Raw genomic sequence first — 27,157 nt, forward strand, 5'->3', positions numbered from 1 at the left:
ACCGTCTATCCTTCTCGCTGTTCCTTCGTGTGTTTTCCCCAAGTCAATATTTGCAGTGGAGGGCACGGTTAAAGCCACTCCTGATCACACATTGAGTTGTCAGCCACCTGGGCCACCTGTCACTAGCCTCGCCCTGGGAACACGGATCTTCCGTACACTACCATCGTCATAGGACGTAGGAGCTTGGATTAGGATGTGTAATGTGTTTAAAGTTCCCCTGAAACTTTTGTATGTTCCTTTATAGGTCTTCTGATTATCTGAAACCTTCATTGATATCCAAATATTAAAACATTTAAATAATGGCAGTCATCTTCAAAAGAAACTGAGATAAGAATTCCATTCAATAATGAAACACTTGTTAGATAAGAACTTGAAACACAACCGTTAATGGACGACATATCCATACCTCAAAATAACACAGAGCAACCCAGATATTCATTTCAGGACATTTATTAAGACATGTACAAAATACTCATAATATGTATATATGTGTATGAACGTGTGTATGCATTCACAGACACATGGATACATACATTTCTAACAAAAAAAAATTGACCTCATTTTGGAGATCCAACTCAATCGTATCAAAATAAACACACAATAAATCCAAACAAAAACACGACATAATTCTAGTCCCACAAGAGACATGAAGGCCACTGTTTTCACAGAAAACACTTTGAATTAGTTGACCCAGAGAATGATTCCATAGTTTTACCCCGTTGGACATTGAACACTGACTGAACACACGTCACCCAACTGAAGCCAATACAGTTGTGTGTGTGTGAAGAAACACCAATAAGGGATTGTGTTTCTGTCACGGGGCATACAGGGGACATTATCATGATGTCACATGAAAGACAAGATACGCTCGGTGGTACATGTTATAAAGCTGATGAAATATAATCAGAGGCTTCCTGAACTTCAGGAAGGAAAAGCCTCATTCACTGTTATGTACCCTTCTTGGTAAAAAGGCTCAGTCAAATCAAGCAACACTTGGCCCTGTTGTTCTTTTTCCTGTGATATGCAGACCACGAACGCCCACCAGGAGAAAACAACGTAGCCTGCAGGCAGCGTTCGTTCAGTGCGTAGGCCAATCATCTAGGGGCGGTTCTGTTAAATGTTCTCTTCTCAATACTGTTTCATCCATTTGTTCTGGAGTGGAAATGTTGGAAATGTCTTTTTTTAGAGCTAGATAGTAGTAGAACATAGCACAAGCAGTGTGGTGGGGATGGAGGGACATTATACATTACAGTTAGGTCCTGTCAGTCAGGATGCCTGGTGAAAACAACTTGGATTTGGCCTCAATATTTCTTTTTAAAGTACTTCCTCACTGATAACTCTTGCCTATGGGGAACTTTGCAAATATCATAAAACAATATTCTTATTATTTGGTCACCTTCACATTCATTGTCTTGTTTTCTGTTGAAATCCTACGGTAGAAAAAGCGGCATGTTTTTCTTTAAGCGCACTTGGCCGTAAATAGGTTTTAAAATGGTGTACTGAGCATTGTCATTTGGCCACGTCTGACTACAGTTTGAAAACTCCAGTGACCACAGTTGAACACAGTGCAACATTCATTCAGGAGAGAGGGCGAGGCTTAGACTCATTGGTTGGCTACAGATCCTGTCTGTCTGAGGAACGTGGGCCAATAGGGACACCCAGGGCAGGGATGACACTACACAACTACAGAGCAGAATGATGAAAGGATCATTTAGCTTAAAGAAGTCTGACTCATTACTTAAAGTCTGACTTAATACTGGGGAGATCCTGGAGATGTTTCTATTGATTTTCTACCTTGATCATTGCTCACCTCTTAGCTCAGCGCTGATAAATCAGTATCAGATAAATATATAGGAGATTAGTGCATAAGACAGGGCTAGCTGATAGGCTACATGGGACAGTGACAGACAGCAACCAGAGTAGTCATAGTGTGTGGTTACTGTACATCATCAACCTGAACCAACAGTGTTAAAAATGATCACAATAAAACATCTACATATGAATGATCACCTCACAGCTAGAGCAGTACTTATACTTTACAAAGCCAGGGCATGAGTGAGTGTGTATTCTGGTGTACAAGCAATGTCCTCTATCCCCGATCGAGGGAGTTTAAGCGAGCAGGGCAAACAAATGGATGTAGGAAGTTGAGCATTTCTTGGTGGACATTTTAGGTTGGTGTGTGGAGAGAAGAAAAGGAAGTAGTAGAGACATGTCTGATTCTGCCCTGTACATTCAGTATCTTCCTCTGCTACTGGGGAGTCCTCATATTAAAGTCCCAGTCACACAGGAGCAGAAGTGCTTCTTCAACAGACCTGCAGAAGCATCACATTGAGATCACCAGACCCGTGCAGAGCAATTGTTAAGGCAGCAGGACTGCCTTGTCTGTCTCTCATATCTGACTATCTATTGGCTTGTCTTTCACCATGTCTTTCTAGCCTGGTGGGCTATCTGTCTCTCCACACCCTTTGTCACAGTGGTGAAACCAAACCAGCAGCTCATTAATTCAGAGTTCTGCCACCTAGTGGTGATAACATGGTATTGTCACGTATTGGTGTCAGTGGTGTGTTGGGTGGTCTAGTGCCCGTGCTGCGGCCCGTGGTCGTTGTACTGGTTATGGGCGGGGTGGTTGGGGGGCAGGGGAGGACCGTTGACGCCGGGGTGGTAGAAAGCACAGTTGCTCTCGTAACGGCAGTTTCCTTTCATCATGAAATGGCGGCATACTGGCCTCTTGGACATGTCTGAGAGGAGAGAGAAAAGAACAGAGTTGGAACACAACTAGCCAGCCAACCAAACATCTGTACTGACTGCATCAAGGCTACAAGATGGCAAACAGAAATCAACTTGGTCTTTACTTTAATTGCACTACTGTGGGGCGGAGCCCTACATGGACGATACAGGGCGCCGTTTCAGACTGGCCCTATAGGTATCTAACATAGAAACAGAATTACTAGAAGGGACATTCCCTTTCAACTAACCTCCCATGTTGTTGTGTCCTCCTCTAGGTCCTCCACGTCCTCTCCCTCTGAAGCCCACCTGTTCCCCTCCTCTCCCTCGGCCGCCGCGGTGGAAGTGTCCCCCCCGGTGTGGCCCCCCCCTCATCGAGTCGTCCCCCCAGTAGTTGCCGTTGTCTCCTCCGTGGCTCTGGGGCGGCGGGGGCCCCATCATACGGGGGTTAGCGTTGAAGCCAGGGGGTCCGTGGTTGTGTGGGGGCGGAGGGTGGTTGTAGTGGGGTCCTCCGGGGCCCGGGGGCTTGCCTGCAGGAGGGTACCCCACTCCGTTCATGGGCATGCCCATGTTGAGGTTGTTCATGTTGGGCAGGTTGTTCATGCCTGGACCGTGGCCCAACAGGCCCTGGCTCACTGTGGAGGAAAGACATATACTAAGTTAACAATTATTCTACCACACATACCGTCATATAAAGTTAAGTGTAGGAAGAAATGGAAGAATACTTGGTTTGTTGGCTTGAATAAATGTGAGAGAACTGAAGTTGTGTGTGTGTTGTAAAGGTGTGTGTACCTCCGGGCGGGGGTCCGGTGGGGGGCCCCTGGTTCTGGGTCTGCTGTAGAGAGCCCAGCAGCTGTTTGATCTTTTCAGAGAAGTCTGGCTGCTTGATCATGTCCTCAGTAGACTGGCCACCACTAGCTCCCTACAGGAGAGAGAGGGAGGAAGACCGAGAAGTTAAACCAAATCATGAAGACAGAATAAAATAAACATCACAGATCCACTGGTTACAGGGCTTCTCCAGGGATTCCAGAAGTTGTTTAAAACAGTTGCAGTACACAATGCATTCATCCGATCATAATGTCAAAACAGGATTAGTTCATGTTTTGACATTTATTTATTTTTTAAATATTTTTTATTTATTTTTTAAATATTTTTTAAAATCTCTCTCTCTTACCATGATGGAGGTGAGAAGCTCCTGTACATTTACGGAGGGGACAGCGGGGGTACCAGGCGTGCCCTGGGTGATGTTGCCTAGGTTACCCAGGTTGCCCAACAGGTTGTTGGCCCCCAGGTTCCCCATGAGGTTGGCGAGGACGGGGGGCAGCTTGGAGGCCTCCAACCCCCCGGGGCCCACGCCAGAGCCAGGCTGGGACGACGTGTCCATGGGCTCCATGTAGCTGTCGTCCATCATGGTGGAGTCCTGGAGAGGAGGGAGTTAGTGCACTGGACACAGAGGCTGTTTGGAGCATTGTGTGTGTTCTATATATTCTAGGTTATTTTTCAATCACTTTGGCGCTTTTTTCAGATGCAAAACTCTTCGAACAAAAGCCAAAACTGATAACACTTGTAATGCTTCTTATTTTATGTTCAAAACCTTTGGTTGTGCATTCATTGGAGTTGAACACATTTTTCAAACTGCTCCAAAGCGATTGACAGAAAAGGGTACATCTCACCTCATCCAAAGGTATGAGGCGTGGAGGCATGGGTTCGTAGGCATCAGGCTCAGGTTCATGGGGGCTGTCAGGAACACTGAGGAGGAGAGAGGAGGTGAGTTTCCCCAATACAATGCGAGGCACTTTGAGCACCTGGTAACCCACTAGGCTATAGAAATCCATATCATTTTAAGCCATACTGCTCGCTCTCACACACACACACACACACACACACACACACACACACACACACACACACACACACACACACACACACACACACACACACACACACACACACACACACACACACACACACACACACACACTCTCTCTCTCTCTGTGTGTGAATACGTACCTCTCCTTGGTAAGGAAAATCTCCTGCAGGATGCCAGTCTCACGGTCCCTCTGTGTGAGTCTCTCTGTGCTGTTGGCCCCGGCGTTGACCAGGGGGCCGGTGAGGGCCAGGGGCCTCGGGAGGCTCCAGGGTACCCGCTCCTCCATGGAGTCGTGGGACAGGCGTCTCGCCATCTCAAACGTGTGGCGGTCCATCATCATCTCGCGCTTCGCCGCCTCGCCAAAGTCCTTGACCTTGTTGACGTTGACTGGAGAGGGGGATAGAGGGAAGAGGAAGGAGGGACAAGGAGGAAGGTGAGAGAGGTGGAGAAGGAGGAGAGAGTTAGCCATGGCACCCAACATGGATGTGATCAGGAGAAAGGGGATACATTTTATTTATAATTATTTATTTATTTTATCTTGAGGATAAATTACAAAAAAACAGGGGGGAAAAATGACATCCCTGTCCAAAGACTAATTTAACAGAACTTAGTAAAGAGTAGATAATGTCTTTACTGTACAGTTAGCTACTGTATTGACAACTACCTAGTTTGACGTGCAATTACAAACAACACCGACCAAAAAAATTGAATTGAAGTTACCGTTAGTTTTTGTTCTCTCACCTCTCTCGGTCTCGTCCAGGTCGAAGTAGAAGTACTCTTTGAGCTGCTCCTCCTCGGCCCAGCGCACGCTCTTCTTCTTCTTGCCCTTCTTGGTCAGCTGACTGTCCTCTTCGCCGCGGGGCTCCGCCAGGGCGTTGGGCTTCTCGCTGCCCGTGTCCATGGCCTCGGGGTCGTCAGCAGGGACCGGCGTCCCAGGCTGCTCCAGGTCTACTGGGACCTCGTGGGGAGGGGTGGTGGAGGCCGTCTGGGTCTCTGGGGACAAGGGTTTGGCACCGCCCTGAGGCGACAGATAGGGGAGTTTACCCTCGAACGGACACGGCTGAGAGGAGGAGAAGGTAGAGAGAGAGAGATCGGTGAATACTCAATTCCATTTGCACAGCCTTCCATAGATTCAGGTGGTTGAGAGAGGAGTTGTATGTCTGTCTACCTTGTTTGACGTGGGAGAGACAGCTTTGGGGTCTCTACCTTCCTTCCCTTTCTTCTTCTTAATTTTGATGCCAGGCACGGGGGCGGAGTTTAGGGCATCCAGGAAGCCTGTACCCTCAAGGGCTGTAGAGAGAAAGGAGGGTCTCTTAGTGACATCAATAACAGTCAACATAATGCTGTTGAGGGGGAGATGGGTTTAAAAGTGTGTTCGATGCACAGCACACTTTTTTCTGAGGGGTAGGGCACAGAACAGATGGCATGTGAAAGAAACAGAAATGTTTGTTTATGCTCTGACACGGTAAGCTCCCTTGTAGTTTACTGCAAGGTTTCAAGTTTGAAGAAGACCTTCCAGTTGAAACGTTGTAATAAACATAATAAATATAGTGTAGGGGAACATATACAACAGTGTCAACCCTCTACCAGGGTTGAGGAGGTCAATTCCTTTTCAATTCAGTAAGTAAACTGACATTTAAATTCAAACATTTTCTCATAGAGAGGTACTGAGGACACCTGGAATCGGAATTTAATTTCCAATTTACTGAAGTGAAGAGGAATTGACCTCAACCCTGATATCTACTCGTTGAGGGGTCAGATGTAGCCTAATCTACTCGTTGAGGGGTCAGGTGTAGCCTAATCTACTCGTTGAGGGGTCAGGTGTAGCCTAATCTACTCGTTGAGGGGTCAGGTGTAGCCTAATCTACTCGTTGAGGGGTCAGATGTAGCCTAATCTACTCGTTGAGGGGTCAGATGTAGTCTAATCTACTCGTTGAGGGGTCAGGTGTAGCCTAATCTACTCGTTGAGGGGTCAGGTGTAGCCTAATCTACTCGTTGAGGGGTCAGGTGTAGCCTAATCTACTCGTTGAGGGGTCAGATGTAGCCTAATCTACTCGTTGAGGGGTCAGATGTAGCCTAATCTACTCGTTGAGGGGTCAGGTGTAGCCTAATCTACTTGTTGAGGGGTCAGATGTAGCCTAATCTACTTGTTGAGGGGTCAGATGTAGCCTAATCTACTCGTTGAGGGGTCAGGTGTAGCCTAATCTACTTGTTGAGGGGTTGGATCTAATCTAGTAAATGCAGTGAACGGGTCAAAAAGATGGGTACATACTTGTTTCTGTTGAGGACTTACGTTGTGCTGGGATGATCTTCACCTTGATCTCCTTGGTCTGATTAGGAGTGGTGTTGAGTGGTTTGTACTTCTTCTCCACAGGGGGAGCGTCCAGAGGACCAAAACTGGTGGAGACAAGAGAAACATGGGTTAGGTTTTCCTCCTTAGGACCCAGACAGGTAGAGGGAGATGAGAAAATGTTGTGTTTTTATTATGAGAGTTTGAATGAGTAATAATTCCAATATATTCATTACAAATGGCAAATACATCTGCCAAAAACAGGTCTGATCAATACTCGAGATTAACCCACAATGAGGCAGCACTGAGCAGTGGTGTTATTCTGTGGTGGTGCAATTTCTATCCTGTTATTGCCTGGTAAGCCGTAGGACGGTGACACCTATACACAATGTGGGCATGGATGTTATTGTGTAGTATACCTGGGTCTCTTGAGGACTTGGGCTGGTTTGATATTGTACTTGTCCCCCAGCTGAAGGGCCACGGGGGGCTTCTTGACCAGGACAGGGGTGGGAGCATCCATCTCCAGGCCTGGAAGACAACACACAGGACAGGGTCAGGTCATTACATGGTACTACATCTAGCACTTCAGCCACAGCAGGAGCTTCATCTCCACAGTCAGAAACAGAAGGACTTTTTCAGATGTGCATATTACTGTGGCCTGTTTTCTACTGAAGGACAATAACCTTATACACAAAATCATCTTCTGTAAATGAAAAACTATTTTGTGATAAATTGTGAGGACAGAGTGTGAGTGTAGTTCGACAAGCGTAGTGTACCTATGGAGCGGATCCTAGCATGGCTGGGAGCGTGAGCTTTGGGCTTCTCCCTCTTCCTCTCCTCCTCTGCTGCCTTCCCTCCATCAGCTGGCTTCACCTCTCGGACTGGCACTTTCCCCTCCTCCTTCTTCCGCTTCTTATCTGATAGAAAGAGAGAGAGACGGGGGAGTTACGTAAACATAAAGAGATTACAGTGAAGAGGAGAGTTAGAGACATGTTTACATTTTAATCATTTATCAGACGCTCTTATCCAGAGTGACATACAGTAGTGAGTGCATACATTTTTGTATATTTTTCATACTGGTCCCGCGAGGGAATCGAACCCACAATCTTGGTATTGCAGGCACCATGCACTATCAACTGAGCCACACAGGACTAGGGTCCGAGGTTGAACGTGAATGTGAGAGAAAGAGGGGAAAAGAAAGAACAATGGAGAGCATGAAGGGAAGGGGGAGAGCTACCTGCAGGAGATGTGGCGGAGACACTCTGGGAGCGGATGGTAGCCATCCAGCCATCCACCAGCCCAGCGGACAGCTTCCTCAGCTCTGAGAGGGAGACACACCATTAGTTACACATCAACCTCAGATACCATCATTCAACAATTGACATCTACTGCACAGATACCACCACTATGGCTGGCACTCCATTGTCTTGGCCTTGGGTTTGTGAGAAAGCGAGTTACAAATAAAATGCTAAATAATTTCCCCACAGAGGTCTATTAGTCAGCTCAGTGTATTAGAGAGGGTGGGACCACCAGGGAAAAGAAAGTTGTATAAAAACATACCCTCAGTCTCTCCAGTCTTGCTGAGCTGCTTGACCAGTTTGGCAGTGTTGTTCTGTTTCAGGTGGTCTACAGTGAGGGGCAGTTTCTGCAGCGTCAGCAGGATGAGCTGTAACAGGGGGGTGTTGGTGCTTGTCTTGGAGTAGGTCAGCCACGTATTCAGCAGCTTGTAGCCTCCCACTCGGATAAACCTGGACAAAGAGAAGGGACAGTCAATCAAATTCTGTTTAAATTGCCAATTTTTACAACTTATTTGTCAAAGTGCTTTACAGTAACCCGGCATAGACACCCAACCCACCAAAGAACAAGATGCAGCACAGTGGCAGAGAAGGCTCCCTAGTGAAGTAATAAACAAGCAAGCCAGACCATAAGCCAATAAGGTTGATCAATTAAGAACAAAAGATGGGAGTAGATCTTACCGGTTGAGAATGTCGTGGGACTTGGTTTGTAGTAGGATGTTCAGGTACATACACCTGCTCACCATCTTGTGAGAGGCCTTCATGAGACTGTGGAGAAAAAGACCATGAAGGAAGCTGACAATCAGAACAAAAGATAGGAGATTGACAATGCTACCATTACAGTCCACACTCGCAACTCAAAATAATGCAAAAAATTATGAAAAACACTAAACAGTAAAAACTAAATGAGACCAAAAGCACACCATCAATTATTTTTAAAATGGCAGTGTGTTAATTACCTGAAGACTTTGGTGACTCCCTCCAGGCTGCGGAGCTCTCCATCTTTCCCCAGAAGGTTCTCTACTCCCTTCAGGACCTCTCTGGGGTCCACTGGGCCCACCGCCATCTCTGCTCAGAGAGGAACAGACATACACACTTAATATACAGGAGATCGCCTTACAACTCTGGCGCTTACTAAACAGTCATCGTTATCATCTCTTTCAATATGCAGCGAAAGTGATGTTTGCACTGCATGGTTCTTCCAGGCATGTCAGATTACACTTTGTTTTGGGAGAGCTCCTTGGAACAGACACCATCTGTTGTTCTCTAGATCCTGCACAAAGCAACGGCTTACAGACAATTCAACATAGGTACTAAACCACAAGACCTTTCCAAACGCCTCTCTACCACACGACTGAAAACAGGCCGCAGTTTCCTGCTATCCACAAACCCGAGAGCAACACCGCAGGGGCCCACGTCAAATCACCGACATTGCTAGATCTTCAGTCACACTGAAATCTGTCAAAACAAGGGGGGTAGTGACATTCCCAGCCAACCCCTCCAAATCTACTGTTCAGCCTCAGTGCTGCTTTCGCATTCCAAATTCCATACTGCAGTGAACACCATGACTCACTGACTGATCTATTGCCTCATACTTCAAATATTTGCATTTATTTCTCTCTTGAGGGCAGGATCTGTCAGTTGTGTGGATTATCCTTATAGCGGAGGGAGGACAGACGGAGCCTACTGTCTCGGTTCTCAGGAGCTGCTGTAAGGCTTCCTCTAAGACAGCTGGGTATAGCCTAATACAAAGATTGCCTATAGGTCATGCTGCTAGTTCATTTTCTGTGTCAGTAATTCAATAGAACACTGTGAGAGAGCGAGCGGGAGGAAATAGGCAAGGAGTCAGTTCAACACAACACATTATATTAGAAAATGACAGGTTGGGCTGTAGTTTAGAATAGGTTCATGAGGACTTCCCCCAAGGGCAGCAATATATTCAAGTAACTGCTTTATTCAACAGATTAATAAAACATTACAAACAAGTTAACAAAACCTTACATTCACGATTGCCTTAACAATATGTACAATCTAAAAAAAGTTCATGGTAAGTGCAAATAAAAACAGATAAGTGATTAGGCTTGAATATGACAACCAGTAGGCCTACAAACTAGTGGAGAGGAAGGTAGTTGTTGGTCTGAGCAGCAAACTTGTAAAACACATACTTGCACTGTACTGTTCTATTCTCTAAAAAATAATCCCATTGAGGAATCTATTGAATTCCCTACATTATTTTATAGAAATGTTTTTATAGAAAGGTCAAAGGCGATGAGAGCTATGGAAGCTAGGATACTTTACTGATGCTGTCCTGGTAACGGAAGAGGATGTTACAGCCTACGTGTTTGTTAAGTGTGGGTGAATAATACTTTGGGTAGCTTCCCCCTCTACTAATAACAGACACATACTGGTAGCTAAACACTGAGGCGCGCACACACACACACAGAGAAGGCCCTCAAACTGAAAGCCTACCAGTATTCAGTTTGAGGCAGGCGATGCACTAAACTGGTGGTTGGAATGACTGACCAGCTCCTTCACTGACAGAGAAGGGTGCAGTCACTTTACCAGTAGTCTCAGGTGGCACAGGAACCCAAGGAGTACAGTTGGTTGAATAGAACACAGAAAAAGCCTATTCTATGACAAATGCACTGTACTATTAATTTCAGTAAGCTAAAAGGAACATATTTAGCTTTTTGCTTGTAAGTATAAATAATTATTTTAAAGCAATATTAAAGTTATTTGTATTGGTATTGTAAGTGATTGATCTCACACATACATCCCTTAAAGTTTACAGGACTAGCGTGGAACCAGTATGTTAATTGCCTATGATTAACATTAGAATAAAGGGAATATTTGATCTGAAGCATCATCAATGCCCCCCCCCCCCCCCCCCCCACGTCTATACTGTGGTCAAAAGAAATTCACACATTTCAAAAATATATATATATTTTAACAAATCATAAATTCACTAGTCATTTAAGTTAGCTATTAATATACCTGCTGGGGTGGCAGGTAGCCTAGTGGTTAGAGCATTGGGCCAGTAACTGAAAGGTTGCTAGATCAAATCCCAGAGCTGACACGGTAAACATCGGTTGTTCTGCCCCTGAACAAGGCAGTTAACCCACTGTTCCTAGGTCGTTATTGTAAATAAGAATTTGTTCTCAACTGACTTGCCTAGTTAAATAAAAAATGTAAATGTATATATTTGAAATGTATGCTTAAACTGAGCAGATTGGCTTTAGTACAAGTGGGTAGTTAAAATAACAGGAGTTAACCTGTGCTACTGACATCATTACATTACAGTTCCATATAGGGAACACTAGTAGACTGAGATCAGCTGGGGATCCAGTGAATCCTCTACGTATAAAACGCAATATAATCTACACTAAAATATCAAGCCATTGCTGCAAAATATTACTTGAATTTTTGCTTGGCCTTGTTCAAACTATCAATCTATGCGTAAATCTTAATAACATTTTAGAGTAGGGGCAGGACTGAGGCTATCAACATGCTTCCCCCCCCTCATTGTTCAATGCATAACTGAATGCGTATATGTTAATATTTTAAAGCTCATTATAATATGGTTTGACTATGTTCATTATCATATACTTTGAATTACTGTATCCAAGTATTACATGGATAATATCCAAGTATTTCATATTGAAATGTCATGTGAGGAAATCAGTTGTCTTACCCGTTTAACTGTTGTAGTAGAAGTTTTATATAGTCTCAGAACTCCACAACACGGGACATAACACACAACCCCTGAAAATGTCACAACTGTTACACACGCACAAAGTCAATAGAAAGAAGTTATTGGGAAGAGATGAGCTTAGTAAAGAACAATTCAATGGGGGGATAGATGTCAAGTAAATTAAATGTTCATACACACATAAAATGGCTTTGGGCCATTTACTGAAATATATAGCAATGCAGTTGAAAACAGTAACACCTGTTATCATTTAGCTAGAATGTAACAAATACTTCTGTCACAAAAGCTCAAAGCCCTGCCTACACCAGTGATTTTTTGTTTACATAACAATGTCCTTATCCATGGTTGACAATCACCATTAAATAAAAACTTTTGTTCTATGGGGTAAAAGATAAAATAAATTGGTAAAGAACAGCCTGTAGATAATAAACTTAATGAATTTGTATATGCCTTTCATTCATCCACACAATGTTCATGATCCTACCCTAGCACTAGAATAAATATCCTGTTCAATGACCAGTTCTGGTTAGGGGGAGGGTGACGTTAGGACGGAACTAACCCGTGATCCACCGAAACTACATCTAGGCCCTGCCCTCTTTTGTTAACTGCTTCGTAGCTGCCAGTCTCGAGAACATAAAGAACAATGTATGCCAGCTACATCCGCCACAACAGTTAGCCTACTATCACATTAGCAGCGCCGGAGGATCATTCACTAGCTATACAAAATAACTAAAAGGTGGCGAAAACGGCTACATCGAGACGAAACTCGTTCCGCTATTCAGGGAAGTCAACTCCTGTCGCTCCAGAAAAACACACATTATTGCCTCGAGTGTTCTGAAAAGACAAAACTACGACCTGATGTACTTCCAACGAAACCAGTCTGCCTTGTACATTTCGAATGAGCATTTACATCCTGCAATCTTTATCCTCAGATTGCCGTATAAATATCGGACACCTGGGGAAATTTCCTGCTCTAACGATATCGACGATACAATGTCATGCGTACAAAACAATAACCACAAATGACCAATTTTTCCAGTGAAATCCGTAATCCTCAATCTAAGCAATCTTTATGTATAGATTGCGGTAGGTGTAAATTCCAAGGATCTCTCATCAATTTAGCAGAGAAAAATATCCCCTTAACCTACGGCAATCTTTATGAATAGATTGCTTATGCTTAAATTAAACATTTTTTATACAGTTTATGTTGATCCGTCTCACACACAAAGAAACGGAGCGTTTCCACTCCGCACTTTCCTGTGTGAGCTCATAAACTAACGCGTTAACTTTCGCTACAAGTAACTCGCTAGCCCCGTACGGAGACCAGCTAGCGGACCTAGACTAAATCTAGCTGCGACTAAACGATTTCTCATTTAATGAATTTAACGTTAGGTTCAGATTGGTTTGAAAATCAACACTTACTATAAATACCTCTCCTCAGCGTCTCGGGTAACTATATTATATTGTGCTTTACAGCAACAGATATCTTGTTACATCAGTTTTAAATCGTTAATCGTCATGTTTTAACGTTAACAATCTTATGGCTGGAAAAACTGGTTTTATGGGCGGGGTTGTGGCAGCTAAAAACTAGCTTTTCCTTCTGGAACAAACTGGAGGCAAAAATAGTAATCAAATGTCCATTACTTGAAGAAAAAAATAGATTTTTGAATTAGGGTGTTCAAAGTCCTCGACGGTCACTCTTCAGAGACAAAAGACCTGAAAAAGAGCACACAAAACGAAAAACACATTTAAGATACATTCACTTATTTTCTGTGTTCATACAAACCTGAATCTTGGAAGAGGTTTCTTATGATGGATTATGGTCAAAATGAATAATTGCGCAGTAGTTTTTTTGTTGAGAATAGCACTGTTTCTTTAGACGTTACTCACCTCAGAACAAATCCAGGAATGAACTAGAAAGGGAGGGACTTGGTATTTATACCCTGTGACGTTTTTGACGTCATACGCGTGTCGAGCATGCGCTTTCTCGGGTTTTCATGGCAACAAAATGGAGTTTTTGGCCACGCGCTGTTGTAGAACGACCTTCATTGTCCATCAAGGACAGAAAGAGGGCGTTGCACACGTTTTGTACATTCTCATTTCAATTTCTTTCACGTCTCAAGTCTATTGTTGCTTATCAGAACAAATTTGAATCACTATCAGTGATAACTCACAAAATATGTTACTTGTACTTAGTTATAATATCACATTTGGGTATAAATTCGATTGTAATATTTGTACAAAATGGCTGCGACGCACTCGACCACGTTGCCTGCCACACCCGCGGACACTATCAAAACCTTGCCCTTACATTTCAAATGACGAAATTAATAATGAAGTAAAAATCATAAAATAGATTACTTGAAGTCCAAAATGAGTTTCTTTGGTCATGCGCACAAATAAATAATGTGCTACTTAACCTTTCACCTGTAAACTTTCAACCCTCAGCTGTGAAAGGCAAAATGGCAGCATCCATACGAGGCATTGGAAGAATTTTATGCCGTGTGACCCCTTTGCTTTTACAGAATATTCGGCAGAATAAGGTACTTCACAATTATTTTCTATAGTGTGTCAGGTAAGCAAAAGCTAGGACTTCTGCTGCACACCTACAAATACGTTACACAGTTAGTCAGATCACGAAACAGTGACCGAACTACAGCTAATTAAGTTCTAGAGCTAGCTAGCTAGAAACATACCTGTGCATCATCCAATACAACCCCAGTCATATGTTTCACAGAACCAGTCTGCAAAATTATTAGCAGTATTGTCTTGTGTACAGTACACTGTATTTGCGAGTTTCATACTTGACAGTCACAGTATTTGTTTGGTTTCTATCTTCCAAAGAGTTTACCTGTCAGGCTTTGGACCCAGGCTGTGTTTCCAGGTGTACAGTCCAGCCTCTCTCTCTGCACTGCAGCCTCACCTGAGATCCCCAGTGATGCCGGGGAGGCGCTTGCCCGCTACAAGGACAGACCATGGGACTACCTGGAGAGCGAAGGTATAGACCTTGAATGTATACTCTACACACTTTTTTTAAGGGATGGTTCTGCATACCCAGATTAAGTATGCTCAATGGAGACTCTCCATGCAAGTAGTCCAGGAATAGTGTAATTCATTTCTGTTAATCCATCCATATATGTGACCATTGACTTGGTTACCATCCACCTCTCCTATTTCTAGAGTACATAGCGCTCTATGGAACCAGTCCAGTGTGGTCTGACTACAGGAGGAACCACAAAGGAGGGATTCCTCCTCAGAAGACGCGCAAGACTTGCATTGTATGTATAACAGAGCTGGTTCTGTAACCTTGACCGAGACTTGTGACAGTTCTCCGAGCTATTGCCCAGGCTTTGGGGAGTTCAGATGATCACAGGATGTCTTCCATGATGCTGTCTGCTCTAACTCCATATTATTTTCTCCACTAAACAGATGTGACTGCAACCTCAACACTTTCTGTTTTGTTTTCAGAGAGGAGACAAGATATGTGGGAACCCCTGTCCAATCTGTCGAGACTCCAATGTCATCATCCACTATCAGGTCTGGTCTCTCACCTCATGGAACACACAATTACATTTGATTGGTTGACTTAACAGGCTGTTCAATTTTGTTTGTTAATCAATGGCCGGCCCATTGTCTTCCTGTAGAATGTGAAGCTACTGCAACAGTTCATCAGTCCAAATACAGGCATTGTCTATGACTCCACACGGACAGGTAAGATATGTTCAATTTGACCTAATATGTATACATCATCCATGCTGAATTCAGCAGGTGTTATCTAAATGCTTGCTGGTTTCATCAAAATAAGTTATTTGATTGACTAACACAGTTGACATGTGAAACTGAGGCTGCCAATAGGTGTGAAATCAGTGATTTTTAAAACACTTCTCCATAAAGTAACCAACCTCTTGCAAGGTTTCAGGTAACCAAAGTGCCACATTTTATATTATCTCCATCTACATTTTTATCCAGGAGTGTGTCAGAAACAGCAAAAGCAGCTCAATCAGGCGATTGGCACTGCAAGAGACCATGGTAAGTTCAGCTTCTGTGACTAAGGAGCAGAATGCTAGAGCGCTACAGTAATAATGGAGAATTGCATTTTTGTGACCAAATTTTATTTGTCACATGGTTAGCAGATGTTAATGCGAGTGTAGCGAAATGCTTGTGCTTCTAGTTCCGATGTTTTTGTGACCAGCCCAGTGCTTCAACAAGGCCACCAAAACAGAAATGTAGTTCTCTACAGTACATTGTCCATATTTTTTCCAGGGCTTCTACCCTTCCAGGTTCCTCATGTGGACTTCTCAGGAGAGGACTACTCCAACTGCCATGACGCAGTGGGCTCAACCCCTCCTCCCCCCACCATTACCTCTGGTGATCCTTGGTACCGGTGGTACCACACCATACAGCCAGACGAGACTGAAGTGGCTAAAGTCAAGAAGACCTATAAGGCATATTTGAAATAGACAAGACCTACCTGAAATTGATGAGGAATTATGGTGGAAGTCTGAGGATTTAATTAGGTGTTTCTGGATAACACATTAGTGTCAAAATATTCAGATTAAGACAGTGTTTTTGGACCTTAAGCTAAATTGCCTTTCATATTTCTAGTTTTACCCAAACAATATGCTAAAACACGTCACAGATTAATTCCAGCCCCTTCTCCCAGGCTACAATTTATCAGCTCAGTTACAGTACATGCACCATCCATGAGTAATCTGTCTAATCTCATATCCATGGTTTTGTATTTAAAGAGCAAGTGGTACAATAAAAACATGTAAGATGCAAAATCATTTATTTCATTGCCTTTTTGTCTGTAGGAAATACTTCATTATACAGGTATGTTTATTCCCAGTTAAGACCTCTGTTTCTACATGTATGGAGCCAGTGGTAATGTTTTGCCATTTCCTCTATTGTAAGTACTTCAGCATATTGCTTTCTTCCTGTCTCATCGCCCCATGTTACATGGGTGAGACATGCCTATTTGTTCAGTCAAATTCCAAATCACCCCCTTGCCCAAGACACTTCTGGATCCTATCTTTTCAGATCTACATATAAGGGGGCGATTTGTAGTTCTGAAAATGTATCTCATAGGCCGAGAGGATACTGCAGTACACCAGGGGTGTGTCTTAATAATCCAACATGGCTTCGTTGCCCTCACCTGTCCTAAGTTCAGAATGATCGAGGAGACAAGGAAAGGAAGCCACTTTAGACTATGAAGATGCACCCCAGCACTGAGCTAATGACATTGCCAGCATCAGCAGTGGGTTATATTGCATTACATTTGTATTTTCTCCTGGGGTCTGTTCAAAATGGGACCCTATTCCCTACATAGCGCAGTACTATCTGACCAGGGCCCATAGTGCTCTGGTCAAAAGTAATAGAGCCCTGGTTCTGCTGTAGGTAGGTCACTCCTTGACCTTGTGGACCAGGGTCTCCCCCAGTGATTCCAGGACCTCCCGTTTGTAGTCCTCAAAGTCTCCGTCTATCTGGTTGACGGACCGGTCCTCCACCACCCACAGCTGACAGGCTGTCTCAGTGATCAGCCGGGCATCGTGACTCACAATGATCACCGCTACGATGGGACAACAGCAGGGAAGAGGATATAACCATAAGATATGAGAAACACTGATGTCAGAAGAGTCTACCAAAGGGCACTATCAGCAGCATGCAAATTATGTGTTTGATGTTGACCGCCATTTTATTTATGCCATCACTACACCAATTTCAGAGGCTACTTTCTGATCCTACATTTTAAGAAAAATAAACATTAACAGCCTCATAACTGTGTTCATACCTCCTTTGTACTCGTTGATAGCTTCTGATAAGGCATCGATCGACTCAATGTCCAGGTTGTTAGTAGGCTCATCCAGGATGAGAACGTCAGGTTGCCGACAGGCCAGCTCAGCGAACACCACTCTGGCTTTCTGACCACCTGGATGGAGAGGAACAGCGAGAAGACATTTAGAAGAACAGATCGACACACACACTGTGTGTGTGCGCGCATGTTTCTAATCCTAACCTGATAATTTGGAGATCTGGATGGTGTGTGCGTGGCTCTCCAGTCCGAAGCGGCCCAGACACTTCCTGCTGTCCTGGTAGGGCAGGTTGAAGTTCCTCTGGAGGTACTCTGTAGCTGCCTCCTCCATGTTCAGCTGGTCAGCATACTGTTGGTTGAAGAAGCCCACCTTCAGCCGATGGTTCTTTCTCATCTCCCCCTTGGACTGAAAGGCAAATCAACACACATTTAGCTTGACAGTTACATCCATCAGTGCACAAACAGGTGCTGTATTTGTATATATATATATACTGCTCAAAAAAATAAAGGGAACACTTAAACAACACAATGTAACTCCAAGTCAATCACACTTCTGTGAAATCAAACTGTCCACTTAGGAAGCAACACTGATTGAGAATAAATTTCACATGCTGTAGGCAATTAGCAAGACACCCCCAATAAAGGAGTGGTTCTGCAGGTGGAGACCACAGACCACTTCTCAGTTCCTATGCTTCCTGGCTGATGTTTTGGTCACTTTTGAATGCTGGCGGTGCTTTCACTCTAGTGGTAGCATGAGACGGAGTCTACAACCCACACAAGTGGCTCAGGTAGTGCAGCTCATCCAGGATGGCACATCAATGCGAGCTGTGGCAAGAAGGTTTGCTGTGTCTGTCAGCGTAGTGTCCAGAGCATGGAGGCGCTACCAGGAGACAGGCCAGTACATCAGGAGACGTGGAGGAGGCCGTAGGAGGGCAACAACCCAGCAGCAGGACCGCTACCTCCGCCTTTGTGCAAGGAGGATCAGGAGGAGCACTGCCAGAGCCCTGCAAATGTGCATGTGTCTGCTCAAACGGTCAGAAACAGACTCCATGAGGGTGGTATGAGGGCCCGACGTCCACAGGTGGGGGTTGTGCTTACAGCCCAACACCGTGCAGGACATTTGGCATTTGCCAGAGAACACCAAGATTGGCAAATTCGCCACTGGCGCCCTGTGCTCTTCACAGATGAAAGCAGGTTCACACTGAGCACGTGACAGAGTCTGGAGACGCCGTGGAGAACGTTCTGCTGCCTGCAACATCCTCCAGCATGACCGGTTTGGCGGTGGGTCAGTCATGGTGTGGGGTGGCATTTCTTTGGGGGGCCGCACAGCCCTCCATGTGCTCGCCAGAGGTAGCCTGACTGCCATTAGGTACCGAGATGAGATCCTCAGACCCCTTGTGAGTTCATATGCTGGTGCGGTTGGCCCTGGGTTCCTCCTAATGCAAGACAATGCTAGACCTCATGTGGCTGGAGTGTGTCAGCAGTTCCTGCAAGTGGAAGGCATTGATGCTAAGGACTGGCCCGCCCGTTCCCCAGACCTGAATCCAATTGAGCACATCTGGGACATCATGTCTTGCTCCATCCACCAAAGCCACGTTGCACCAGACTGTCCAGGAGTTGGCGGATGCTTTAGTCAAGGTCTGGGAGGAGATCCCTCAGGAGACCATCCGCCACCTCATCAGGAGCATGCCCAGGCGTTGTAGGGAGGTCATACAGGCACGTGGAGGCCACACACACTACTGAGCCTCATTTTGACTTGTTTTAAGGACATTACATCAAAGTTGGATCAGCCTGTAGTGTTGTTTTCCACTTTAATTTTGAGTGTGACTCCAAATCCAGACCTCCATGGGTTGATAAATTTGATTTCCATTGATGATTTTGTTGTCAGCACATTCAACTATGTAAAGAAAAAAGTATTTAATAAGAATATTTCATTCATTCAGATCTAGGATGTGTTATTTTAGTGTTCCCTTTATTTTTTTGAGCAGTGTATATATAGATCATATGTGTTGTTTTTGTTTGAAGGGAAACTTACTGGATTTAACCTGCCCGTGAGAAGTAGTAGTAGGGTACTCTTCCCAACTCCATTCGGTCCAACTATACAAACTGAACAAGGAAAAAAGAGCTAAGCTATAGTATGGAGGCTAATGACCAGAAAGTCCAACGTGTCGCAGGTATGCAAACAGAAAGGATTTCTACTTACTTCTAGTCTCCATGTCGATACCAAAGTCCACATTCTTGAAGAGGGGTTTGTGTCCCTCAAAGGAAAAGTCTACACCTGAGACAGAGCAGAGGGTTAAACAGGGATATACAAAAAGTCAGAGGAAGAGGGGAAAAAGAGGGAGAACTCACTGTGCAGTCCGAGGATGGGAGGAGAGAGAGAAGGGGGGTTGGGGAAGGTGAATTTGACAGTGTACTCTTTGGGTCGTTTGAGCAACTCCGTAGCTTCCTGACTCTCCTCCTCCACTCCTCCCTTTTTCTTTCCCTTTGCTTGCTTCCTGGTCAAGGCTTCCTTAGTCTGCTTCTCCTAGAGAGAGAGAGAGACAGAAAACAGTAGATGATAGGAGAAGTACATAGAGAGACAGATCCAAGTAGAACCATGTCTAAACGGAGGTAGTTGTACTGTACTCACGGCCTGTTTGGTGGACTTCCCTCCAGCCTTAAGATCTTTGAGCTTCTTCTCCTGTTTGTCGTACTGTTTCTGAAGCTCCTTCTGCTTCTGAACGTACATCTTCTTAAACGTCACTGAGAAACGGAGAGAGAGAAGCTTCAATCTATAGAACATGGATCTAACTGCAAGTGGCTCTGGATAAGAGCTCCTGCTAAATGTAAATGTGTATAGAACTAGTCATATACATTTGTTTTTTTATGTGTTGTTTGTGGGGTAGGAGAAAGAATGTACATCGCTAATAAACTCACGGTAGTTCCCTCTGTAGTAGTAAAGTTTCTGGTTGTCCAGGTGAACTATGTCAGTACACACATCGTCCAGGAAACTCTGGTCGTGAGACACGATGAGGAGAGTCTTCTTCCAGCCCTGAAGGTAGCTAGGAGAGATTAACATATTAGCCACTGCAGTGGTATCATTCACAGATCCAGGGCAGAAAGGAGACCCACTGAGTAAGCAGCTGCATGTTGTGTGGCCCTGTGAAATAAATTATATTTAAGTAAAAGGCTGCGTGTGGTGTGCCCTTACTTGTTGAGCCAGATGACAGCGTTGAGGTCAAGATGGTTGGTGGGCTCATCCAGCATCAGCAGGGTGGGCTCCATGAACAGAGCTCTGGTAGGAGAGAGCCAATGGAAGCTTAGAATTCATTTTCACTGCTGTTTTTATTTCTGCTGTTTTTATCTACGTTATACTTTCTTTCATTTTTATTCTCTGTAAAAGTGACTTCGTAAAAATGCACTTTGAATTACGTTCGACTTGACCTGCAGAAGTAGCTGAAGAAAAAACAATTGAAGAAATTCCCATATTGCTAAAACCTCAAAATCAAATCCTTTCAGATGTATAGAATTGCCTTGGGAGGGATAAGGGGTCAACGGATATGAGCTTAATTTGACCTATATTTTAACAGAAAAATCCAAGATGGCAACATGTCAAGTCGTTGTCTGTGACTAGTAGTTTTTAACCTACTAATAACCTATTAATTAATGATGGAACAAATCTACAATTTCCTTGTGTATTGCAAACTATTTCGTTTTGCTGGTGTAAAGATCGCGGTTATTTGCACTTCTTCACTTAAAGTTTACCAAAGTAACCCTCTCTCTGGCTGGCCTGGGTTCTATCCTCAACTTTCCCTCTGCAGAGTGTCTTGTCCAAGCTGCTCCTCTTCGCTCTCCGCCTGGCTGTCAGAGGCAGCTCAACAATCCCCAAGCCCTTCTCTCAATCGACCCCCATACACACAGGCCCTCTCTCACCTTACCTTGGCCTCTATTTCTTACAGCTCTCAGAAAATTACAATTTGTGGTATTGCTTTGTGCACTGACTTTACTGAACTCGAGAAAAATAACATTGTCGCTGGGTGAGTACATCTGACAATGTGCTCCCGTCCATTAGACATTTTGTCTGCGGGAACTCGCTCTTTCACTCGGCCCACTGTCCAAGTGCCAATGCATTTGGGGCATGATGTGAACAGTAAGAACTTGTGTCACTACCAAAGTCTAATGTTTTTAAATGACTGTTTTGTACTGTCTGGAAACTCACTTGTAGAATTAGCTTGCAGTAGGTCTCTTAAAAACAGAGAAGCCTTGCAAGGTTATTAAACAGAGGTGCCTAGTTATTCTTCTTTTGTTGATATCAGGTAACATGCAACTTAACCCTGGCCCTGATATGCAATGTCTCCAAACCCCCTTTGATTTTAAATCAAGATCTGGTTTTGGTATTTTTCATTTAAATGTACTGTTGTCAAATTGTTGGGGTTAGGATTTGGGCTAAATCAACTGATGCAATTGTGTTTCCTGAAACCTGGCTCAGCAAGTCTGTTCTTGATAAGGATATTTGTAAAAATGGTTACAATGTGTATTGCACTGATCAAGTTAAGGTGGGGGTTTGGCTATATATGTAAAGACTAAATTCCCTGTATGTGTGGCAAAGTCTGAAACTATTTGGAAACAGTTGGAATTTCTTGCTTTGAATCTTGAGAATTCAAAGGGTCTCTTTATAACTGTAATTGGCTGTTAAAGACCCCCCCCCCCCCCCTGCTCTCGGTGATGCATTTTCTTCTCTGATGAACCTTATGTCTAAACTTCTTTACAGTGTAATTATCTTGATTGGTGATCTCAACTGGTGTTGGTTTTTCATTTATTTCACCTTTATTTAACCAGGTAGGCAAAGTTGAGAACAAGCTCTCATTTACAATTGCGACCTGGCCAAGATAAAGCAAAGCAGTTCGACACATACAACAACAGAGTTACACATGGAGTAAAACAAACATACAGTCAATAATACAGTAGAAAAATAAGTCTATATACAATGTGAGCAAATGAGGTGAGGTGAGGTAAAGGCAAAAAAAGGCCATGGTGGTGAAGTAAATACAATATAGCAAGTAAAACACTGGAATGGTAGATTTGCAGTGGAAGAATGTGCAAAGTAGAGATAGAAATAATGGGGTGCAAAGGAGCTAAATAAATAAATACAGTAGGGGGAGAGGTAGTTGTTTGGGCTAAATTATAGATGGGCTATGTACAGGTGCAGTAATCTGTGAGCTGCTCTGACAGCTGGTGCTTAAAGCTAGTGAGGGAGATAAGTGTTTCCAGTTTCAGAGATTTTTGTAATTCGTTCCAGTCATTGGCAGCAGAGAACTGGAAGGACAGGCAGAAAAGGAAGAATTTGTTTTGGGGGTGACCAGAGAGATATACCTGCTGGAGCGCGTGGTACAGGTGGGTGCTGCTATGGTGACCAGCGAGCTGAGATAAGGTGGGACTTTACCTAGCTGGGTCTTGTAGATGACCTGGAGCCAGTGGGTTTGGCGACGAGTATGAAGCGAGGGCCAGCCAACGAGAGCGTACAGGTCGCAGTGGTGGGTAGTATATGGGGCTTTGGTGACAAAACGGATGGCACTGTAATAGACTGCATCCAATTTATTGAGTAGGGTATTGGAGGCTATTTTGTAAATGACATCGCCGAAGCCGAGGATCGGTAGGATGGTCAGTTTTTAATTTTAAAATGTATTGTAATTTTGGCAAAGTGGGTGGGGTTATATCCTGCCTGTTTGGCCCTGTCCGGGGGTATCATCGGACGGGGCCACAGTGTCTCCTGACCCCTCCTGTCTCAGCCTTCAGTATTTATGCTGCAGTAGTTTATGTGTCGGGGGGCTAGGGTCAGTCTGTTATATCTGAAGTACTTCTGTCTTATCCGGTGTCCTGTGTGAATTCAAGTATGCTCTCTCTAATTCTCTCTTTCTTTCTCTCTCTCAGAGGACCTGAGCCCTAGGACAATGCCTCAGGACTACCTGGCATGATGACTCCTTGCTGTCCCCAGTCCACTTGGCCGTGCTGCTGCTCCAGTTTCAACTGTTCTGCCTGCGGCTATGGAACCCTGACCTGTTCACCGGACGTGCTACCTGTCCCAGACCTGCTGTTTTCAACTCTCTAGAGACAGCAGGAGCGGTAGAGATACTCTCAATGATCGGCTATGAAAAGCCAACTGACATTTACTCCTGAGGTTCTGACTTGTTGCACCCTCGACAACTACTGTGATTATTATTATTTGACCATGCTGGTCATTTATGAACATTTGAACATCTTGGCCATGTTCTGTTATAATCTCCACCCGGCACAGCCAGAAGAGGACTGGCCACCCCTCATAGCCTGGTTCCTCTCTAGGTTTCTTCCTAGGTTTTGGCCTTTCTAGGGAGTTTTTCCTAGCCACCGTGCTTCTACACCTGCATTGCTTGCTGTTTGGGGTTTTAGGCTGGGTTTCTGTACAGCACTTTGAGATATCAGCTGATGTAAGAAGATGATGATGTATTTAATTCTATGACTCTTACCCAGTTGATTAACTCACCCACCCACCCAAATGTCCAGATAACTCTACCCTGATTGATTAGATATTGACAAATGGTCCACATAAATATTCTGCTGTTGGTGTTTATTGTAATGATTCAAGTGACCATTGTGCTGTTGTTGCTGTTAGAAATACTAAGGTTACTAAGACAAACTTCAAGAGTTTTATTGAGCAGGCTTTCCTTCATGATTTGTTTTATTTTGACTGGAGCAGATTGAGCTTATTTCTGATGTGGAAACTGGAAATTCTTTCATGAAATTCTATTCTCCAAATAGTAAACAAACATGCCCCATTCCACAGGTTCAGGGTTAAATGGTGTGATAATGCATGGTTTTCGTCTGAGCTGTCTTGTATTATTCACGACCGTAATCTAGCCTGAGCAAGGAAATCATGTTCTGATGCTGATTGGCTTGTTTTTAGGCAGCCAAGTGTTATTTCTTCCCAGGAAGGCCAAGTGTGAATATTTTATGTCTGTTACCACTGATAACCCGAATGACCCTAGAACATTTTGGAAGGCTATTAATTAAGTTTGTCTGGTAACAGTAATGTCAATGAATTACCGTTATGTAAATTGAAGGACTCTGTTGCTGTATATGACAAAACTGACATGCTGAATTGTATCAATGAGCACTTTGTATCATCTGGTAGAATGTTTGATTCAGTGTCCTCTGTCTCTGTACAACCCTGTGTGGATGAACCAGTGTCCTCTGTCTCTGTACAACCATGTGTGGATGAACCTGTGAGAGCTGGTCAAAGTTTGAGCTTTTGCTATTCTGAGTGCAGGAGGTACATAAAGCCCTGAAATCCTCAGATCAGAGAAAGCCTGCAGGTCCTGATCTTCTTGATCCCTGCTTTTTAAAACTGGCAGCCGACTTCATTGGTGAACCACTTACATATCTGTTCAATCTAATCCTGGAATGTAATGAAATTCCAAAGATCTGGAAATCAGCATTTGTCCTACCACTTTTAAAAGGGGGAGATCCAACTCTTAAATAATTATAGGCCAATCTCAAAAGCTGTCACCTCTGACGAAAATACTTGAAACCCTTGTTAGTGAACAGCTAAAATAGTTTTTATATACTAACTCTATTTTATCAATGTACCAAATCGGGCTTCAGGAAGAAGCATAGCACAATTACAGCAGCCATGAAGGTTTTAAATGATATCACTGAAGCCCTTAACAAAAAAAACAGCACTCTCTCTCACTTTTTATTGATCTCTAAGGCTTTAGTTACAGTTGATCATGCTATACTGAGGCAGAGATTGTTGAGCATAGGTCTTTCGGAGCATGCAGTTGCATGGTTTGCTAACTATCTGTCTGATAGAACTCAGTGCACTCAATTTGATGGGCTCATGTCTTAAATGTTCTGTCTGAAATGTGTGCCCCAAGGCTCTGTACTTGGTGCCCTCTTATTCACTATTTATATAAATAATTTAAGACAAAAATTAGCAAAATGCGGCACTTAATTTTTATGCTGATGATACTGTTATTTATTGTTGCGCCTCGTCTCTCACAAAAGCTATCCAGAACCTTTTTATACTGTTCAACATACATTGTGTCAATTGAATCTTATCCTCAATACTGACAAAACTAAACTAATGGTGTTTTCTAAAACAAGAAATAGACCTCTGAACCTTTCACCTATTACTGCCTGTCAGGGCAATGAGATTGAGACTGTAACCGCATATAAATATCTTGGAATTTTTATTGATGACGGCCTCTTTTAAATTGCATATTCAATAACTTACAAAAAATGCTGGGATTTTATTTTAGGAATATGGCCTGTTTTTATTTTGAAGCCAGGAGGCTAGTATCAGCTACATTTATATCTATACTAGACTACGGGGATATTTTATAAATAAATGCTTCCGCTCAGTGGTTGAGATCAATTGACACCCTTTACCATGAAGCATTGAGATTTATTTTAAACGGCAAAACACTTACGCACCACTGCACTTTATATACCAGGGTTGGCTGGCCTTCTCTAGTCACTCGTAGGCTCAGTCACTGGTATATACTTTTATTTACAAAGGCATTTTGGGTTTACTACCATTTTATTTGGGCATTTTTATTTTACAGAAATGTGGTTGGCACTCTCTTCGTTCACAGGACTATCCTGCTAACTGTTCCAGATGTCCGAACTGAATTTGGTGAAAGGGCTTTTATGTACTCTGCGCCATCGGCTTGGAACGCCTTACAAAATCCTTTTTAAACTGGAAGAACTTGTCCCTATTGGTGTTTTTAAATAATTGATGAAGGATTTTTTCGGCTGATTCCCTCACCTGTCAATGTTTTTAATTTGCTGTTTTATGATTTTGTTATGCTCTTGTGAATTATTTTTAATTTTTTTACTAGATTACCTGTAGTTTTTCATGTCTGTCTAGTTGTGTAATGACTTGGTGCTGCCCATCTTGGCCAGGACGCTATTGAAAAAGAGATTTTAAATCTCCATGAGCCCTTCCTGGTTAAATCAAATAATTTGAACTTTAAGTCCATAGGGTTGCTTGATTGGTGGTTAGGTTATTAGCTGGCCAAAGTAGGTTACATGAAAAGCACAATACTGTTAATATAACCGTGTGTTAGTGTGGGTTTTTAATTAATTTATTTGAATCATGAAACTCATCTGCATTTCCTGTAAATTCTCAGCAACAAAAGAGTGATCGAATTTAGATCCTACACCTGTACTTGGAATTCAGAAAAAAACTGTACCTGGCTAGTGAGACTCTCATCCTCCAGCCTCCAGAGAACTTCTTGGTAGCTCTGTTCTGCATCTCTGGGGTGAAGGAGAGACCAGCCAGGATACGACGGGCTTTAGCCTCCGCTGCTGCTGCCCCGATGATCCTCAACTCCTCATAGACCTGGTTGAGACAGACGCACAATATGTACACATGCGGTGGTTTAGTCGATTGACAGATATTACATTACTATCTGAATGCAGGTTAAGAGACCATGGC

General features: G+C 43.6%; 3 protein-coding genes across 10 annotated transcripts in view; 1 reads left to right on the forward strand and 2 right to left on the reverse strand.

Moving 5' to 3' along the window:
* Positions 1–434: 434 nt before the first annotated feature.
* Positions 435–13,762, reverse strand: LOC139554955 (serine/threonine-protein phosphatase 1 regulatory subunit 10-like). 6 transcript variants are annotated; one of them, XM_071368271.1, is made up of 16 exons: positions 13,675–13,762; positions 9,139–9,247; positions 8,861–8,947; positions 8,445–8,632; positions 8,122–8,205; positions 7,661–7,801; positions 7,304–7,412; positions 6,867–6,991; positions 5,763–5,884; positions 5,315–5,654; positions 4,735–4,981; positions 4,398–4,473; positions 3,899–4,144; positions 3,517–3,646; positions 2,976–3,359; positions 435–2,738 (listed from the first exon to the last, which is right to left on the reverse strand). In XM_071368271.1, the coding sequence occupies exons 2-16, from the start codon at positions 9,243–9,245 to the stop codon at positions 2,575–2,577; spliced, it is 2,550 nt and encodes an 849-aa protein (XP_071224372.1). In that variant the 5' UTR covers positions 9,246–9,247; positions 13,675–13,762; the 3' UTR covers positions 435–2,574. The 6 variants fall into 6 exon arrangements, with proteins under 6 accessions (XP_071224372.1, XP_071224371.1, XP_071224374.1 ...); XM_071368270.1 differs by lacking the exon at positions 13,675–13,762 and adding an exon at positions 13,311–13,628; XM_071368273.1 differs by lacking the exon at positions 13,675–13,762 and adding an exon at positions 11,871–13,628 and having other exon boundaries at positions 6,888–6,991.
* A 12-nt stretch (positions 13,763–13,774) lies between these two features.
* Positions 13,775–16,675, forward strand: mrps18b (mitochondrial ribosomal protein S18B). Of its 2 annotated transcripts, none has more exons than XM_071368276.1 (7): positions 13,775–14,431; positions 14,760–14,886; positions 15,069–15,166; positions 15,357–15,425; positions 15,533–15,599; positions 15,858–15,917; positions 16,152–16,675. In XM_071368276.1, exons 1-7 carry the CDS (start codon positions 14,351–14,353, stop codon positions 16,346–16,348), a joined length of 699 nt encoding a protein of 232 aa, XP_071224377.1. In that variant the 5' UTR covers positions 13,775–14,350; the 3' UTR covers positions 16,349–16,675. The 2 variants fall into 2 exon arrangements, with proteins under 2 accessions (XP_071224377.1, XP_071224376.1); XM_071368275.1 differs by having other exon boundaries at positions 13,949–14,431; positions 14,733–14,886.
* Positions 16,661–27,157, reverse strand: part of LOC139554954 (ATP-binding cassette sub-family F member 1-like) — a 34,511-nt gene continuing 24,014 nt past the window's right edge. For both annotated transcript variants that reach the window (XM_071368268.1, XM_071368266.1), the window contains 10 exons: positions 26,913–27,061; positions 20,894–20,977; positions 20,620–20,744; positions 20,333–20,445; positions 20,053–20,227; positions 19,904–19,978; positions 19,736–19,806; positions 17,905–18,106; positions 17,680–17,817; positions 16,661–17,457 (listed from right to left, as the gene is read on the reverse strand). In XM_071368268.1, the coding sequence (XP_071224369.1) occupies positions 17,291–17,457; positions 17,680–17,817; positions 17,905–18,106; positions 19,736–19,806; positions 19,904–19,978; positions 20,053–20,227; positions 20,333–20,445; positions 20,620–20,744; positions 20,894–20,977; positions 26,913–27,061 (1,299 nt within the window). In that variant the 3' untranslated portion in view covers positions 16,661–17,290. The remainder of the gene's footprint in view (positions 17,458–17,679; positions 17,818–17,904; positions 18,107–19,735; positions 19,807–19,903; positions 19,979–20,052; positions 20,228–20,332; positions 20,446–20,619; positions 20,745–20,893; positions 20,978–26,912; positions 27,062–27,157) is intronic.

The sequence above is a fragment of the Salvelinus alpinus genome, chromosome 26, assembly GCF_045679555.1.
Source record: "Salvelinus alpinus chromosome 26, SLU_Salpinus.1, whole genome shotgun sequence".
NCBI classification, from domain to species: Eukaryota; Metazoa; Chordata; class Actinopteri; order Salmoniformes; family Salmonidae; genus Salvelinus; species Salvelinus alpinus.